The sequence below is a fragment of the Acinonyx jubatus genome, chromosome D3 (assembly GCF_027475565.1).
Source record: "Acinonyx jubatus isolate Ajub_Pintada_27869175 chromosome D3, VMU_Ajub_asm_v1.0, whole genome shotgun sequence".
Classification (NCBI taxonomy): domain Eukaryota; kingdom Metazoa; phylum Chordata; class Mammalia; order Carnivora; family Felidae; genus Acinonyx; species Acinonyx jubatus.
The window spans coordinates 1,108,257-1,124,236 of record NC_069392.1 but is presented as its reverse complement, the minus strand read 5'-3'; the positions used below and the strand labels follow the sequence as shown (position 1 = coordinate 1,124,236).

Genomic DNA, 15,980 nt, shown 5'->3' with positions numbered 1-15,980 from the left:
GTGGGTGTGGCTGACGGTTGATTTGTCACCATCTCTAGTGTTGTGTCACACACCGCGTTCCGGGTGGCCTTCAGTAGCACGGGAGTCTGGCCCTGCATGTGCTGGCTGCTGGGCTTAGCCTGGGGCACAGACCCCCAGGGCTCAGGTGTGCAGATGTGAGTTTGAGGCTGTGTCCATCCCCCGGGGCACCAGGGCCGCCTGTCCTCGTCCCTGAGGGGGTCCGGGAGGGGGTGTGGGTTGTGAGGGGAACCAGCGCTGGACTGCTCCCTCTCCGGCACTCTGATTCTGCCCTGATTCCGGCTGTGCTGTGGTTGGTTGCTTTTCCTTTACGGCTGGTGACCTTCGGCATCATTTCATGTGCTCGATGGGCTGCTCTTAGGATTGCATTTTTAAAGCTACAGCTGTTCTTGTGACTTAAAAATACCTCATTACCGAAAAGGCGAACTGCAATAAGACATGAAAGCTTGTGGGGAGGTGGTGTCAGAGGCAGCAGAAGGTGGGGCCTGGAGGCCCGGGCCCGGAGGCTCCCTGCAGACCCCGCGGTGCTGGTGGGGAAGGGGGCGGACTGGCGGGAGCCATCCGCTCTGTGGGGCTCCGGGTACGTTAGTAACAGGAAGGAATGCCCAGGGGATTAGGACAGTCATGGCATTTTGTTGCTAAATTAGACTTCAGAGTGCCCACACTCCCCACCAGCCCTCCCTCTGTTTCTCTGATTGTCCACACCTTGGGTGGGTGGGGGACATGTGGACCTACGAGGACACATGACATCTCCCTGGGGCCATAGTACACGTTAGGGCCCACTTGCTGCCGTCCGTCTGTGGGTCGGACAGATGAACGATGATGTGTATCCACCATCACGGCATCACACAGAGCAGCCTCACTGCCCCCTGACCCTCTGTTCTGCCCGTTCCCTCCCCCCAGCCCCGGCAAACCGGGTCATTTCACTGCTGCCATAGTTTTGAGTTTTCTAGAATGTCCTAGAGTTGAAATCATATAGCCTGCAGCCTTTTCGGACTGGTTTCTTCCATTTAGTAATGCACGTTTAAAGTTTCTTCACGTCTTCATGGCTCACTTCCTTCTAGCTCTGAACGTTACTCCGTTGTCTGGATGGATCACTGTATCCAGCTCCAAGTTTTAGCAGTTAGAGCTAAAACTGCTATAAACATCCCCTGTGCAAAAACCTGGTGGTAAGGGGTGGGCCCAGGAGGGCTCGTCCTGGGGTGCAGCAACTCTGCGGGAAGGACTGGCTCCTTTCTGTCCTAGGACCTCACGTGTCCCTGCACGTTCCAGGCACATGCACAGGGGCCCTTGGCCAGGAGGACCAGGCTCAGGCTAGCCACCCGAGCTGGTGGGGTCCGAGGAGGGAGCCGGTATGGTGGTCTGCTCCCCACACGGTGCATTGCAGGGAGCCTCTCACCTGACCTGTCATGGTGCGTACCTTCTGCCTGCTTCGCTCCTACCGGGACCCTTGGGCAGGCTCAAGGAAGGAACAGGTGCCTCCATCCTTCCCACCCGATGGCCTGGCTGGGGGCGGGCGGGGGGGCTCCTCAGGGGCTGCACGGGGCACAGCCTGGGGGCTTGGGCCTGCCCCTGAGACAGACCTCCACCTGGTCTGGGTCTCTGTTCCAGCACTGAGAGCCCTTGGCTCACGTGTGGCAGGGAGGCACAGCCTGCAGCCTCTGCATCCAGCCCTGCCAGGTCTCGGTTGGGTTAGTCCTGGACTCCTGTGGATGCCCTCCACCTGGGGCTGCACGGCCATCTCCTCGGTGGGAGGGCCAGGGTGGGGCCTGTGCCCTCAGAGCTGCTAGAGCAGGGAGGGAGCATTCCCTGCAGAGGGCATCTGTGGGAGGAGGGTGGGGGTGCCCTCTGCAAAGACAGCCCAATGCTTCCTAAAGCTGCTGAGCCAGAGTTCCCTACGTCACACATGACCGGGCCCTTCTGTCAGCCCTGGAACCTGGGGGCCCCTCTCTTCCCTCCTGCCGAGGGCGTGGGGGCTGTCCTGGGAGTTGTTCAGCACAGGTGAGCCATCCTCTGTCACCTGCATGAGTTCCTTCTCATCTTCACCTTTAAGCGTAAAGTGTGGTCCAGGAGAGACCCCTGTCAGCAACCACTAAGCCCCGCAAAACTACGGGGACGTGTGCATCCGGTTTCTTTCATTGCGGGCAGTGTTTTCAAGGTTCACTCACGTTGCGAGCGTGCAGCCGGTTCTTACGGTTCGCTTTGCACACGACACTTTTTACTTTGTGATGCCCTATTTATTTTGCCGATTGGTTGTTCCACTGTGCGTGCCCCCACTAGAACGGGAGCTTCACAGCTACTGAGCGCCTGGTCCTTCTCTTCGCTGACCCAGCGCAGGCGCTTCCTGCCGCCTCCCGAGCCCCCTGGACCAGAGATGAGGCACCTCCGCCACCGCCTCCAGCCCCCCGCCCCGTCCCCACAGGGCCCTACTCAAGGTTTCCCCGAGGACTGCGCTCCCTCCCCGCCCCCCTTCTCCCCCCCCCCCCCCCCCCCACGTATGCCCCAAGTGCTCCCAACTGTGCCAGAACCAGCCCTGGCGCAGAGCAAACGCCTGCTACCACGGATCCGGGAGACTTGCAAAGTCTGAGGAAGCGCTGGTCTGCGCACCAGGACTGCTGCTGCGAGCCTCTAGGCCAGGGGCTCAGCGGGGGCCCTCTGGGGTCCCCCTCGGGAACGCAGGGCCCGCGGCGCTGGCTCCCTAGGGCAGGGGTGCAACCGGGATCCGAGCGTCCGCGCCCGCCCTTCTGAGCACCTGTCGGCACCTGCAGGCTCCGAGGAGCCGCGCGCAGCGCTTCGCCCCGCCTCGCCCCGCCCTCGGGCCCTGCATCGCCCCGCCCCGGGCCTAAGCTCCGCCCGGCGGACTTTTGTCCGCGCCCGGTCGCCGTCCGCAGCGCGTTGCACTTCCGCCTTCGCCCACGTGGTCCGGCTCGGGCTCATTCCGCCGCGCCGTGAGTGGGGCCGAGCGGGTGCGCGTCCTTCTGGTTCCAGCGAGAGTGGCCGCGGCCTCCCGCACTCCGGAGGGAGAGCCGACCGGGCGGGGCGGGAGGGTCGGGCGGGAAGGGCCGGGGAGGACCCGGGGGAGGGCCGGGGCCGGGCGCGCGCCCCCCGCCGCCCCCCGGTCGCGCATGGCGATCCGAGTCGTGCGGGCGGCGGCCGGGGCCGTGAGGAGAGCCTGCGGACCGTGCAGCCCGAGCCTGGGACCGCGTCTGCTCCGGTAATGACGGCGCGCTCGCCCGGGCCCGGTCTCCAGCCTGCGCCCCGCCGCGCGCGGCCGCGTCGCTCACGCCGTCCGTGTCTCTGCAGCTTGCCCCCCATGGCCGGGAACGTGGAGGCCCCCGCACCCGTGGGCGCCCGGCCGGAGCGCGACCCGAAGGCCCGGGGTGGCTGGCGGGGCGGGGCCAGGATCTGGGAGGAAACGGAGCAGCAGGCGAAGAAGCTCCGGAGCGCCTCGGACGCGGAGCAGCACAGGAAGCTGCCCAAGCGGAAGATCGTGCTGCTCATGGGCTATTCCGGGAAGGGCTACCACGGCATGCAGGTGTGCGGGGCCGCCGTGTGCCGGGGACAGGCAGGCAGGTCGGGTGAGTCCCCTTGGGCAGGATTTCGGTTGGAATCCAGGCGGCTCTGAGCCCTGCTCCGTCCCTGGGAGATGCCACGCTGGGGGGCTTTCACGGACCTCCCGGGCGTCCAAGGGGCCCCCTCTGCCGCTGACCATCGTGTGGCCACGGGCAAGCGATTGGTTCAAGCTCTTCGTGCCCTTTTCTCATCCATAGGCGGGGGGGGGGGGGGGGGGGGCGGCTGGAAGACTCGGTTGTCTTGTTTGTCAGATACATTGAGGGTCAGAGCCTGTGGGCAAGCAGAATTCTCTTTTCTGTGAGAATAGGAGGGCCACCTCCTTGATGTCACAGTCCTGCGGGCCCTGGAGTCTGGTTAGGGCAAGATCTGAGGGGCAGTATTACGGAGCTTCTAGAAGTCATGGGTGTCCTTTCTCAGCACGCATTAATACCAGGAGGTTGTTGTGCAGGCTGGTCGTGTGAACTGAAGGGTTGAGGAAAAGCCAAGGATTCCAAGTCCAGCCCTGGCTGGTAGTGTCCTGGGGTGTGCTTCTCCCTGTGTGTCCAGAGGCCTGCCTCCCTGTGGGGGCTAAGACAGGGTGTCCCTCTGCACCCAGCCGCTGCAAACAGATGGGTCTCCAGCAGGAGAGGTGCTGGTTTTCGGATCTGACCAGGTGGGAGGAAGCAGCACCTCGGGTGATCCCTGCTGTTGGCTGTTTTCACCTGGCTGCCCGGGGTGGAGCGTTTCTAGAGACTGTGGGTACCCTCCGGTAACTGTCCTACCTGCCATGGGTGGGGAGTAACTGCGGTGTCCCTCCAGGGCCACAAGTGTGGACACAGCACACAGGCTCCCTGTGTGGAGCATCGCGGGCCCAGGGCTCCCACCTGTGGGCAGTGACTGAGTGAAAAACACTGCTTTTCTATTCTTTTCTTCAGAGGAACGTTGGGTCCTCACAATTCAAGACCATCGAAGATGATTTGGTGTCTGCCCTGGTCCGGTCGGGCTGTATTCCTGAAAATCACGGTGAAGATATGAGGAAGATGTCCTTCCAGCGGTGTGCCCGCACGGACAAGGTAGGCACCGTCTCTGCGCCTCCCCCACAGGTTCGAGCAGCGCCTGAAGCTCCTGGACCGCGCTTGTCCTTGACTTCACAGCTTCACGGCTCCCTTGTCAAGACTCACGGCTGTGAATGACCGGTGCACAAACCAGACGCGCCGAAATGGAAGGAACTGAGAAGTTCTGGAGTGTTTCCAGTCCAGGTGTGGCTGGACCTCAGTGCTCCCTGCTGCCCACACTTGGTTTGTGTCCTATCTATTTGTGAATCCTCCTTCTTTGTCCCTGCGGGTGGCATGGTGGCCACAACGTCTGCCTTAGATACAGGCGTCTCAGGCTTGCCAATACCTGTGGGATTGTAACATCAGATTTTCTGAAAGGGGAGGGGAAACAGGTGAAACTGGTTTTAATGGTCGGTTTTATTTGAGTCCGTATTTCCAAGATAGCCTTCTTTCAACACGTGGTCAACATGAGTACAGTTAACACAGTTCCCATTGCGTGTGTGTGCATGTGTGTGCGTTTTGGCAGTGTGCTGGGTGCTCCGTGCTCATGGCTCATCACCACCACACTGGCCACATCTGGTGGACTGGGGAGCCTCGGTGGCCGTGGCCCGGTGCTGTCCACTCAGTCCTGAGATTGAGTCCCACTCTGTTGTCTCATTGGCTCACGTGTCTGTCGTGGGCTCAGTCACGGCTGGCCTGGCAGCTGTGCTGGGTGGTCTTGTCCTGTTGTGGGACTGGCCTGGGCAGGAGCTCCCTAAGGAGACTGGAGGGGTGCAGGGCGGGTGGGTAGGGCAGAGGGCACAGACCCCAAGCTCTTCGCTGGTAGACGTGAGACGCATAGTGTGCACCAAGCCTTTTGCCCCTGCTCCGAGACCCTGGCCCTGAGATGCCTCTGTGGCTGCCTGAGGTCACCGCGGGTCTGACACAGACACGGGTAGCTCGGGGTCCTGAGCTGCTGAATAACGCCCCTCAGGGTCCCGAGGTACCCAGATCCCCCGGGCTTGTGCGTCAGGCCGGCGGGACCCTGGAACTGGTGCCGTTGTACAGACGGGAAAACGGAAATGGGGCCGCGGGTTCGTTTCTTGTAGGCGATGCGGAAACATTTCAGGGTCCTGGACTCCCTTATGGTTTTCCTCTTCTTTTTAACGTTTGCACTTAGGGCTCTCTGGTTGTTTTCAAGGCAGAAAACAGCAGATATTTGCTTGAGCTGACAAAGAGCATCTCAGAGCCTGCTGCTCAATTTCCACTGTTACTAGAGACTGCTTTGTCCGGGTGTGTTTCCTCTTGCAATTTGGAGAGCCTGAAGAAACCAAACTTCTGATACTAACATCCCCACGCTCGTGCCTCCGGCCCCTGGGATGAATACATGACGACATCTTGTTGGTTTCTATTTCAGATTTTTATTTTTTTTATAGTTTTAAAAATACTTATTTGTCTTGAGAGCGCGCAAGCAGAGGAGGGGCAGAGAGAGAGAGAATCCCAAGCAGGGTCCGCACTGTCAGCACAGAGCCCAATGCGGGGCTCCATCCCAGAAACCCTGAGATCCTGAACTGACCTGAAATCAAGAGTCGGACGTTTAACCAACCGAACCATCCAGGCGCCCCTGATTTCAGATATTTAAATAAGCACCTTCGTTGAGACACAATTCACTGCTCACAGTTTGGCCACTCAAAGTGTGCGATTCAGTGGACTTGTGCGTTTGCAGAGTGGTGCAGACACCCCTGCAGCTGCTGTCAGGATGCTCATCTCCCTGGAAAGGAGCCCACACCCCTTGGCAGTCTCTCCTGCCCCAGCAGTGCGTCCAGAAGGTTCTCATGTCAGCATGTGACTGATACAGAAATGTAGCAGTGCGATCTGTTTTCATTCCCTTTTTTTTGTTTGTTTGTTTACTCTGGACTCCTGTCCCCTTCCCTGTCCCTGCAAGAGAGCACATGGGGAGGGGCAGAAAGAGGAGACCCAGGGTCCCAAGCAGGCTCACCGCTAATGGCGAGAGTCCAGTGTGGGGCCCGAACTCACAAAGCGTGAGGTCATGACCTGAGCCAAAGTCAGACGCTTAATCACCTGAGCCACCCAGGCACCCCTCGTTCCCGTCCTTTTTTTTTCCTTAAGACTTTATTTTATTGTAAGATTTTATTTTGAAGCAATCTCTGCCTCTAATCTGGGGCTCGAACTCCCGACCCCAAGATCATGAGTCCCACGTGATTCCAGCTGAGCCAACCGGGTGCCCCTCCTTCCCCCCCCCCCCCCCCCCGTTTGCTTGCTTGCTTGCTTGATTTATTTATTTATTTAAATTTTTTTTAATGTTTTTTTTCGAGAGAGAAAGCGAGAGAGTGCATGAGTCGGGGAGGGGCAGTGAGAGAGAGGGAGACAGAATCAGAAGCAGGCTCCGGGTTCTGAGCCGTCGGCACAGAGCCCGACACGGGGCTCGAACTCCTGAACCTTGAGATCATGACCTGAGCTGAAGTCGGACGCTTAACCAACCCAGGCGCCCCCAGTTTCCCGCTTTAAACAGAACCTTTGGAGAGTGAGTTGCAGACATTGTTCACCCTGAAATCCAGCGCCCCGGGCACCGCCTCAGTGTACCTGTCGCTCCTGAGAACCCAACACTTACAGGATACCAATACCCACCTGCATTGGTTTTGTTCCTGATCCAGCACCTAAACCCGGGTTCGTGCCCGGCCTGGCCTTTGAGCTCCCTTTTACCTAAAATGCCTCCTGCACCTTCCTGATGTGATGGCATTTTGATGAATGTCCTCAATCTGGATTTGTCTGATTGTCCTCGTGGCTCAATTCGGATAAAGGTTCTGGACAGGAACGTTACACTTGTTAGAGTTGGTTTCTTCGCGTGTGTTAAGCCTTTTTGGAAAACGTGATGGGTCCACGGGTGCACGCAGCAGCGTGCGGCGAAGCGGGTGATGCTGGAGTGGACGCCTGGGTGTCGGCACTCGGGTGAGCACCCCAGAGCCCGCCCGCCCCCCAGGAGCACTCCTGTCCACTTCCCTGTCCCTGCAAGTTCTGCCGCGTTGACTCTCAGTACAGCTTTTAGGTGAAAGTGCAGCATCGGGGGGGGTGGGGGGGTGCACATCTGGATCTAGTCATCTGTGCAGCTGGCACCCCTTCCCTGTCCAGTCGGTACCCCCTGCCCCGGTCCCCACAGGGTAACTGCCGTCGTGACTTAGGTGGCACAGTGGTCCCCCCTTGGTGGTGGAGGACATGCTCCAAGACCCTCGGGTGCCTGAACTGTGCACGGTGTGAGTCTAGCTCTGCCGGTTGCCGTGCGTGTACCCCTGTGATGGAGGGTGCGCCCCGATTCGGCCCAGCGAGGGAGGAGCAGCGGTGGCTTGGGCTTAACCAGAACCGTGCTGGCAGTGCGCCGTCCTACGAGCTGCGTGAATGAACGGGGTCTCACGGCGCCTTGGTGTGCCACGCCACCCTCCCCGTGGGGAGGGGACACGGGAAGTGCCCTGTGGTGAGGCGAGGGGGCGGATGGCGTGTGCGTGTGCCGGAGCGTGAGCCCCCTGCCCCCGCCACGTGCCTGAGCGAGGGTGCCCGCAGGTGCCTGGAGCAGGTTGGCGGATCTTCCTAGCTTTGCCTCGCGGTCTCCCGACTAAATCGTATCTTCTTCTTCCCCTAGTTTAGGGTCCCATCCGAGGGGGACTGTGTTTCCTACTTGCCTGACGCGGTGCGGGTTTTGTTGGGATTGTAACTCATTTGCACCGTTTGGGCAGCTGTGCTGCCGGCCCCTTGGTGGGTGCAGCGTCCTTTCCAAAACCGCAGCTTCCGGCCGGCGCCTGACCCCTCTGCTTCCTTTGCAGGGCGTGTCCGCGGCGGGCCAGGTCGTGTCCCTGAAGGTGTGGCTGATCGATGACATTTTGGAGAAGATCAACGGCCATCTTCCACCTCACATTCGGATACTGGGTAAGCGCTGCGCGTGCGGGGCCCTGACGTTTCACCAGGCTTCCCTGCCCTCCTGAAGGCCAGCTGCGCAGACAGACCTGGAACGACCCTTCACGTGCTGCTGCACATGCCTCGCTTTAACCAAACGCTGGACGTGCAAGTCCAGGTTCGGGAAAGTTACAACGGGCGATTATTCCCTTTTATGACAAGCCCGGTGGGGATTTTTAGTCTGATTCTCTGCTCTGCACACACAGTTCACTGCCTGCACGCGCAGTTCACGTTCGCCCTGGTGCTGGGATGGTTGGTGTAGAACTCGCCGTCTGTTTCTCTTTGTTGTGTCTGTTCTGGGTTTCCCTTTTTTTCTGTTTCTTCTTCTGGACTAACATTTTTCGTAATTCCATTTAATTAACGATCATCTTGGCTGCCCCGGTAGCTGTAACTTGCTGTGGTTCTTCAGTGCTTGCTTTGGGGCTGAGAGCGGCGGTTGTCAGACTCTGTGGACGGCCGGGGCCGCGTGGCCCCGGGACCTCGGTCTCGGCCGCACGCGCTTCCTGACTGTACCCGCCCTACCTCCCCTGCCGGCGCCCAGGCCGAGCGGCTGTGGTGTCGTCTGTGTTCGAGCCTGCCTTGCCGCTTCCCCTCAGCCCACTTGTCGTGGAGCCCAAAAACCACAGCGGCGTGGCCCTGTCCCTTCCCTGGGCTCGGCGCCGATGGGCGTGTATGGCTCCACCCGGACGTGCTGGCCGCCCTGCGTGCAGCCGGCTAAACGACCGGCCGGTCGAGGTACAATTGCCGAATGACCAGCGGCAGGTTTAAGTATACAGTTGGGAGGTTTTGACATACCTCACGTCTGCGGAACCTTCTTGGGTGAGACCCGCCCCCCACTGCCGCTCTGCTTCCTGTCGCTGTGGGGTTCTGTCTGTGGAATCAGGCAGCACGCCTGGGGTGTGGGCGTGGGCGAGCGCGAGTCTCTTGGGCAAAGCCGCTGCGAGCTGTGGCACAAACCAGACTCTGGGCGTGAGGCGGCCAGCACCCGTCGATTGCCGAGCCCGCGTGTGCTAGCGAAGCAGGGCCCTTGTTTGTCATGGGGGGGCGGGCACTCCGCCCCCCAGGAGACACTCCTGCGGGTGGCGCCTCGTGGAGCCCATCCTCGCCAGGCCTCCCGAGGCCTCGAACAGTGCGCTTCCGTGGGAGGCTCTGCGGCACCTTCCGCAGACGGGCCCGTTTCGCTAAAACAAACACCGCGTCCCGTCCGGTCAGCTCAGTGGTCAGCGCTCCCTGCATGGCATCACACACGGGGCGGCCCTGTGCACAGTGCAGCTTGGCGATGCTCGGTGTGGACGACCGTGAATTTGTAACTCAAATTCCCCCCGGAGCGGGGCACCTGGGTGGCTCAGTTGGTTGAGTGTCCGACTTCCACTCGGGTCATGATCTCACGGTTCATGGGTTCAAGCCCCGCATCGGGCTCTGTGGGCAGCTCGGAGCCTGGAGCCTGCTTTGGGTTCTGTGCTTCCCTCTCTCTCTGCCCCTCCCCCACTCACGCTCTGTCTCTTTGTCTCTCAAAAATAATAAATAAACGTTAAAAGAAAACCTTCCCCCAAGCAGATACAACAGCCATGCAGACACGACCAAGAACGTGCTGGCTCCCCCACGGGACAGGTGTCTCCCACAGACCTGCCCTCCTCGTCTTCAGGGGCTGCCCACTGCTTCACCCCACGATCGTTCCAAAGCATCCTGGATCCGTTTTTCTGTGGCTGGGCTTTCTAAGTTTTCTCTGTTTGTTTGTTTATTTTTGCTGTTAAACCTGCTGCTGCCTCGGTGTCTTCGCACAGAACCAACCGCTCGTAAGGGGTGGTTTCGGGTCGCGCCACGCTTCCCATCCGCAGTGTTGTGCGTCCTGTGGAGATGAGCCCCCTGCATCTTGACGAGCCCTGGGTTTTAACACATGCCTGTGCTTTTGATGAGTGTGTGTGTGCGTGTGCGTGTGCGTGCGTGGCTGTGAGGTTGCACGCTGGGCGGGTGCAGGCTTGTGCGCGGAAGTCGGTCCGTGTGCGGTCCAGATGCTTGTCGGCGGGAAGTGTGGTCCTCATTTGCCCCTTCTCCCCTCAAGGACTGAAGAGGGTCACGGGCGGCTTCAACTCCAAGAACAAGTGTGACGCCAGGACCTACCTGTACATGCTGCCCACGTTCGCCTTCGCCCACAAGGACCACGACGTGCAGGACGAGAGCTACCGGCTGAGCGCAGACACGCTGCGGCGGGTGAATGCGCTCCTCGCCTGCTACAAGGGCACGCACAACTTCCACAACTTCACCTCGCAGAAGGGGCCCCGGGAGGCCAGTGCTCGGCGCTACATCCTGGACATGTTCTGCGAGGAGCCTTTCGTGCGGGAGGGCATGGAGTTCGCGGTGATCAAGGTGAAGGGCCAGAGCTTCATGACGCACCAGATCAGGAAGATGGTCGGCCTGGTGGTGGCCGTGATCAAGGGCTACGCCCCCGAGAGCCTGCTGGAACGCAGCTGGGGCGAGGCGAAGGTGGACGTGCCCAAGGCGCCGGGGCTCGGCCTGGTCCTGGAGCGCGTGCACTTCGACAAGTACAACCAGCGCTTTGGCAACGACGGGCTGCATGAGCCGCTGGACTGGACCCAGGAGGAGGCGGGGGTCGCGGCGTTCAAGGAGCAGCACATCTACCCCACCATCATCAGCACCGAGCGCCAGGAGCGGTCCATGGCCCGGTGGCTGGGCACCCTGCCTGTGCATGACTTCGACGCCACCGCCCACGCGGCAGCCGGCCTGGGCACCAAGGTGGGGTGGGGACCAGGGGCTGGAGGCGGGGACCCTGGGGCCGCCACAGGCCTTCCCTTTCAGGAGCTCGGCCGAGCTTCTAGCCTTCTCTGAACCGGTGTCCCTGTGTCCATCATGCAGACAAGCAAGCTGAGCCCCAGGGGGGGGGGTCACGGGGTCACACCACTGCAGACCAGCAGAGCCGGGGCATTGGAATGGGTGGCTGGTGACCCCAAAATGTTGCTTGGTATCCGTTCCCCGCTCTGTGCTTAGTGACTTTGGACGAAGGTTGTGCTTGGTGGCTGGCCTTCCCATTGGTGAGACGGAAGTGTCAGGGTGAGCCCTGCTGGGTCCTCAGCACATGTCTGTTGTCACGCCCGCTCCCAAATGTCCCACCCGCAAGATCCTGTCCTGCCGGGGCCATGGCTGGGGGGGGGGGGGGGGGGGGCGGCTCATCCCTGCCAGCTGCATTTAGGAGGGAGTGTCTGTTCCAGGCCCTGGAGCTAGTGGGTCTGCGGCCGTAGGTCTCTCCCCTGCGGGGGGAGGTGTCCTGAGCCGGTGTTCTCGGGCCGTCATCTAGGCGTCCACAGAAACACTGCTGCCTGCACGCCTGGGGTTGTAAACTGGTGCACGCGGGTGATGTAGGCAAGGCGAGTGGGCCAGGTGTGGAAAAGCAGGTGTGCAGGTGGAGTCACAAGTGGCAGCGGTGTCTGCGCGGCGATGGGGATCCGTGGATGCTGGCCGGCAGTAGCGCCCCTGTTCCGTCTCCCCGCCACCAGAGAGCGCCACTTCGGGTGGGGGGGGCGGTGGGCCATATCCGGGAGAGGGCCACGTTGTGCGGGAGGGTCATGTGAGGAGGGGCGGGGAGGGCCACGTCGGGAGAGTCCCAAGTTTTTCCAAGAGAAAGTGGCATTCTGGAATTTTAAGTGAAAATTGCCACTCTTAATCTGGCAGGGGGTGGGGGTGGGGTAGGAGGCGGCGCATGCGCAGATCTGATGGGGGGGGGTGCTGGGCCCGCCCTCTGCTCGCCATTGCTGGAACCACCTTTGGCTGCTGGCTGGCTGGACACCTTGAGAGAGACCTTCCACATCCCGTCCCTTGTTCCCCTGGGTCCCCTGCCCCCCAGGCAGGCAGGCGAGGACACGCGTTGGCGCTCCTCCCCGACAGGGCAGGCGGGGGGAGGGGCCCTGGTGTGGTGTGTCCCTGCGGACCGCCCCGCCCCATCCCCACTTTTGCTCTTGTTCCGCAGGCACCCAGCCCCCTGGGAGACAGCGACTGAGGCGGCGGCTGGCCCACGGGTGCAGGGCCATCCTCGCCGACCCAGGGAGCCGCGCCGCGGCCCCGCAGCCTCAGGGTCCCGAGACCTGCGTCAGGTTGGGTTCCGTCACCGGCAGGACCTGTCGCGACTCTGTTTCCAGCTCGTGCAGTAACCGCTCACACCTCAGCACGGAAAGACACTATTTTTTTAAAGAAGCAGTTTTCTTATTAAATAAGTACAAACTTTGCCTGAGGCACCCCTTGTTTTACGTTTCTATGTGTTTTGCGTCCGGAGAGGGAGGCAGTGCCGCGTGCTGTAAAGGGACAGAGTATGACGCTGGCAAGCGGAGCCCGGACCCGTGCCGGGCCCTTGGGATGGAGCTGGGCAGTGCGGCGGTGCCAGAGAAGCTGGGCAGGTGGCCCTGACCCCGGAGCCGCCCACCCGGCCTCTGCACACGGCCTTCACCCGGTCATGTCCACCCCAGTGCTGCCCACGCTCCTGCTGGGGGGACTGGGACAGAAGAGGGACAGGGCGGCCCCTCCAGGAGTGTTCCTGGCAAAAGGGCCACCAGTAGCCTTTTCTCTCGTTGGTCAAGAGCGCATCACACAGGCTGGTCCAACTGCGAGGGACACTGGGGGATGCATTTTACCCAGTGGTGTGCAACATGGCACGGAACACAAGTGACCTGTTAGCAAGAAGAGAGGGATCAGGTGACGGGTGGGCAATTGGCAAGTCTGGAACCGTTCGCGTGGCGGAGGGGTGCGTTTTGTATGTGCATGCTTGTGTATGTGCGTGCATACGATGCGTGTGTACCCCTGTGTATGTATGCACAAGTGATTGTGTGCGTGGTGCCTGTATGTACATTGAATGTGTGCATGTATATGATGCGTGTGTGCCCCTGTGCATGCACGTGTGATTGTGTGCTTGTGTGTGCGCGTGTGGTGCCCGTGTGCACGTGATGTGTGCCTGCATGTGATGCGTGTGCACTCCCGTGCGTGCACACGTGATTGCGTGCTTGAGTGTGTGCACGTGGCACCCGTGTGCCCATGAGATGTGTGCATGCCTGTGATGTGTGGGGTGTGTGCATGGGCATACTTGTGCGCACAGGGGGGCTGGGCAGATATTCTTGAGGTCTTGAGAGTTAATAGATGGGGTAGTTCGAGTAGGATCGGGAAGACCTTTGAGGATGTTGGTGGTGACCTGGGGAGGCCATGTGCAGAGGGTGAGTGAGGTGTGTGTGGGGCCAGGAAAGTAGTTGGGCCTCCTGCTGCCAGGTGGATGGAGGTGAGCACAGAAGGGAGGATTTGGGGCTGACTTGAGCTTAGTTTGAGCACTGATGAGCTGGGGCGATTGACAGATGGAGCCCCCAGGGAAGGTGGGTTTGGAGGACGTCTGGAGGTTGGTTTTAGGCATGTTAATGTCCCCTGTGATAGCCAGGGTTCTCTACTAAGTCATTTCTGGGGGCAGAAATTAGCCGAGTAGCTACTGGGACCTTGGGTTCTCCTGTGAAAGGACACGAGGTCTTGGTTGGAAGATCAAACCACTAGAGAAGATAACTCCCAGTTGTGACTGCAGGTAATTAGCGGGTGACCCATTTAAACCACCTTGGAGGACTCATGGGTACATGGTATTTTAAAGTAATCCATACACTTGGGGCAGCAGTGCAGAGGAGAGCGTCTGCCTTCGGTCCCTCGTTCCCAGGGCCTCTGCAGGGCCCCTGCTCGTAGTGGTTGCCGTGGCTCCTCCCAGAGAGCTCTGCATGTGTGAGCCCCTCTGACCCCTCTCGTCACACCGATGAAGGCTTACAAGGCACACTGAACTCTCACCTCGACATAGCGTGGTTTCAGAGACATGAGCGTCTGCGTGGTCCTTGCTGGTGGCTCATCTTGTAGACGGCCCCGGTCTCCAGCCTGCTGCTGGGCGTTTGTCCGGGCATTTCTGTACCTCCTTGTCCACATGCGAGTATCCCCAGATGCAGAATCAGTGGTCTGATGGGTCTCTGATGGCCACTTGGTTTTGATAGCTCTTGCCCTCCATGGAAGGTGTTTGACATTGGATCCCTGCCAATATCACATGACAGGAGCTGCCCTCTGCTCCTCCTCCAGAACCTCAGGGGAGCAAGCCTGACCTTGGGGCGAGCCTCTGACTGGGTTGCATGATCCCTGAGCGTGGAAGGCCCCAGGAAGCTAAGGTCAGAATCTGCATGGTCGGGGTATCAGATGCCAGCATTCAGATTCAAGCAGGAAAGCGGTGTTATCCCAAGGACGCAGGAAGGCAAGAACCCGCACTTCCTTTCCCTGGCCTGGCCCCTGGATGAGGGAGGATCCCAGCTGCCTGCTAGATCCCCCGTTGGCCAGCATGTGGGGTGTGCACACGAGTCAGCCACCTGGGACACGTTGGGAAGCCATTTCAGCCGTATCAAGACTGCACACGGGTTTCTGGAGGGGAGGGTGTTATGCTCTGGTTCTGTAGACTTTCTGTACAGGAAATTTGGAGCTTACAGACCGGGGGGTAAGGTGGGAGGCTCAAGGACCTGGATTGTACTGGACCAGGTCTGGAACGGTTTCCAGAACAATACGGAACTGACCCACTAAGGCACCTTTTCCTCATGCTCCCTCTGGAGGTGGGGGAAAGGAGTTCCCAGAGCTCCCAGCCCACGGCCACACATGTGGAGCTGCTGACAAGCTAACCAGAGCTTTGGCCCAGGATGAGGGGTTAGTGTCAAGAAGTCACCACTGTCCACGGCTCCAAGTTGAAGGCAACCCACCACTGGGCCTCCCTTGCAGGGGAGACCCAAGTTCTACAGCCCGGCTGTCAGGTAGCAAGTACGGCCAGGAGCAGCGGGAGGGACGTGGTCACCTCCCTTCTACCTCCAGTGTCACACAGATGCGGCAACAGAAGGGGGCTAACTCCGCCGGGACTCTGGCGGTGGGGGATTGTGGCAGGTACGTTGTAAGTTTCCAGCCTCACCAAGCAGGAGAGCCTTCTGAAGGTTAAAAGAGCCAGTCCCTGGGGCGCCTGGGTGGCTCAGTCAGTGAAGCGTCGGACTTCGGCTCAGGTCATGATCTCACAGTTTGTGTGAGTTGGAGCCCCGCGTGGGGCTCTGTGCTGACAGCTCAAAGCCTGGAGCCCTCTTCGGATTCTGTGTCTCCCTCTCTCTATTCCTCCCTGACTATTGCTCTCTCTCTGTCAAAAATAAATAAATGTAAAAATAAATAAAAATTAAAAAAAAAAAAAAAAAAAAGAGCCAGTCCCCACCCAGGCAATTCAATCTGAGGGAAGCTGTTCTTTTCCATGTGATTCTGGAACAACTGGTAAGTGCAGCTGCCCACTCTCGTCTCCTTTTTGTTATTTTTTAAATATTTATTTTGAGAGAGAGCAGGGGAGGGTCTGCGAGAGAGAAACAGAGAATCCCAAGC

The 15,980-nt window shown here is 59.9% G+C and overlaps 1 protein-coding gene across 4 annotated transcripts; it reads left to right on the top strand.

The window, feature by feature from the left end:
• Positions 1 to 2,883: 2,883 nt before the first annotated feature.
• On the top strand, positions 2,884 to 12,817 carry PUS1 (pseudouridine synthase 1). 4 transcript variants are annotated; one of them, XM_027052106.2, is made up of 7 exons: positions 2,884 to 2,966; positions 3,322 to 3,553; positions 4,506 to 4,643; positions 8,441 to 8,543; positions 10,128 to 10,181; positions 10,633 to 11,324; positions 12,553 to 12,817. In XM_027052106.2, the coding sequence occupies exons 2-7, from the start codon at positions 3,332 to 3,334 to the stop codon at positions 12,580 to 12,582; spliced, it is 1,239 nt and encodes a 412-aa protein (XP_026907907.1). In that variant the 5' UTR covers positions 2,884 to 2,966; positions 3,322 to 3,331; the 3' UTR covers positions 12,583 to 12,817. The 4 variants fall into 4 exon arrangements, with proteins under 4 accessions (XP_026907907.1, XP_026907906.1, XP_026907904.1 ...); XM_027052105.2 differs by having other exon boundaries at positions 2,887 to 2,984; XM_027052103.2 differs by lacking the exon at positions 2,884 to 2,966 and adding an exon at positions 3,073 to 3,232.
• Positions 12,818 to 15,980: the final 3,163 nt, after the last annotated feature.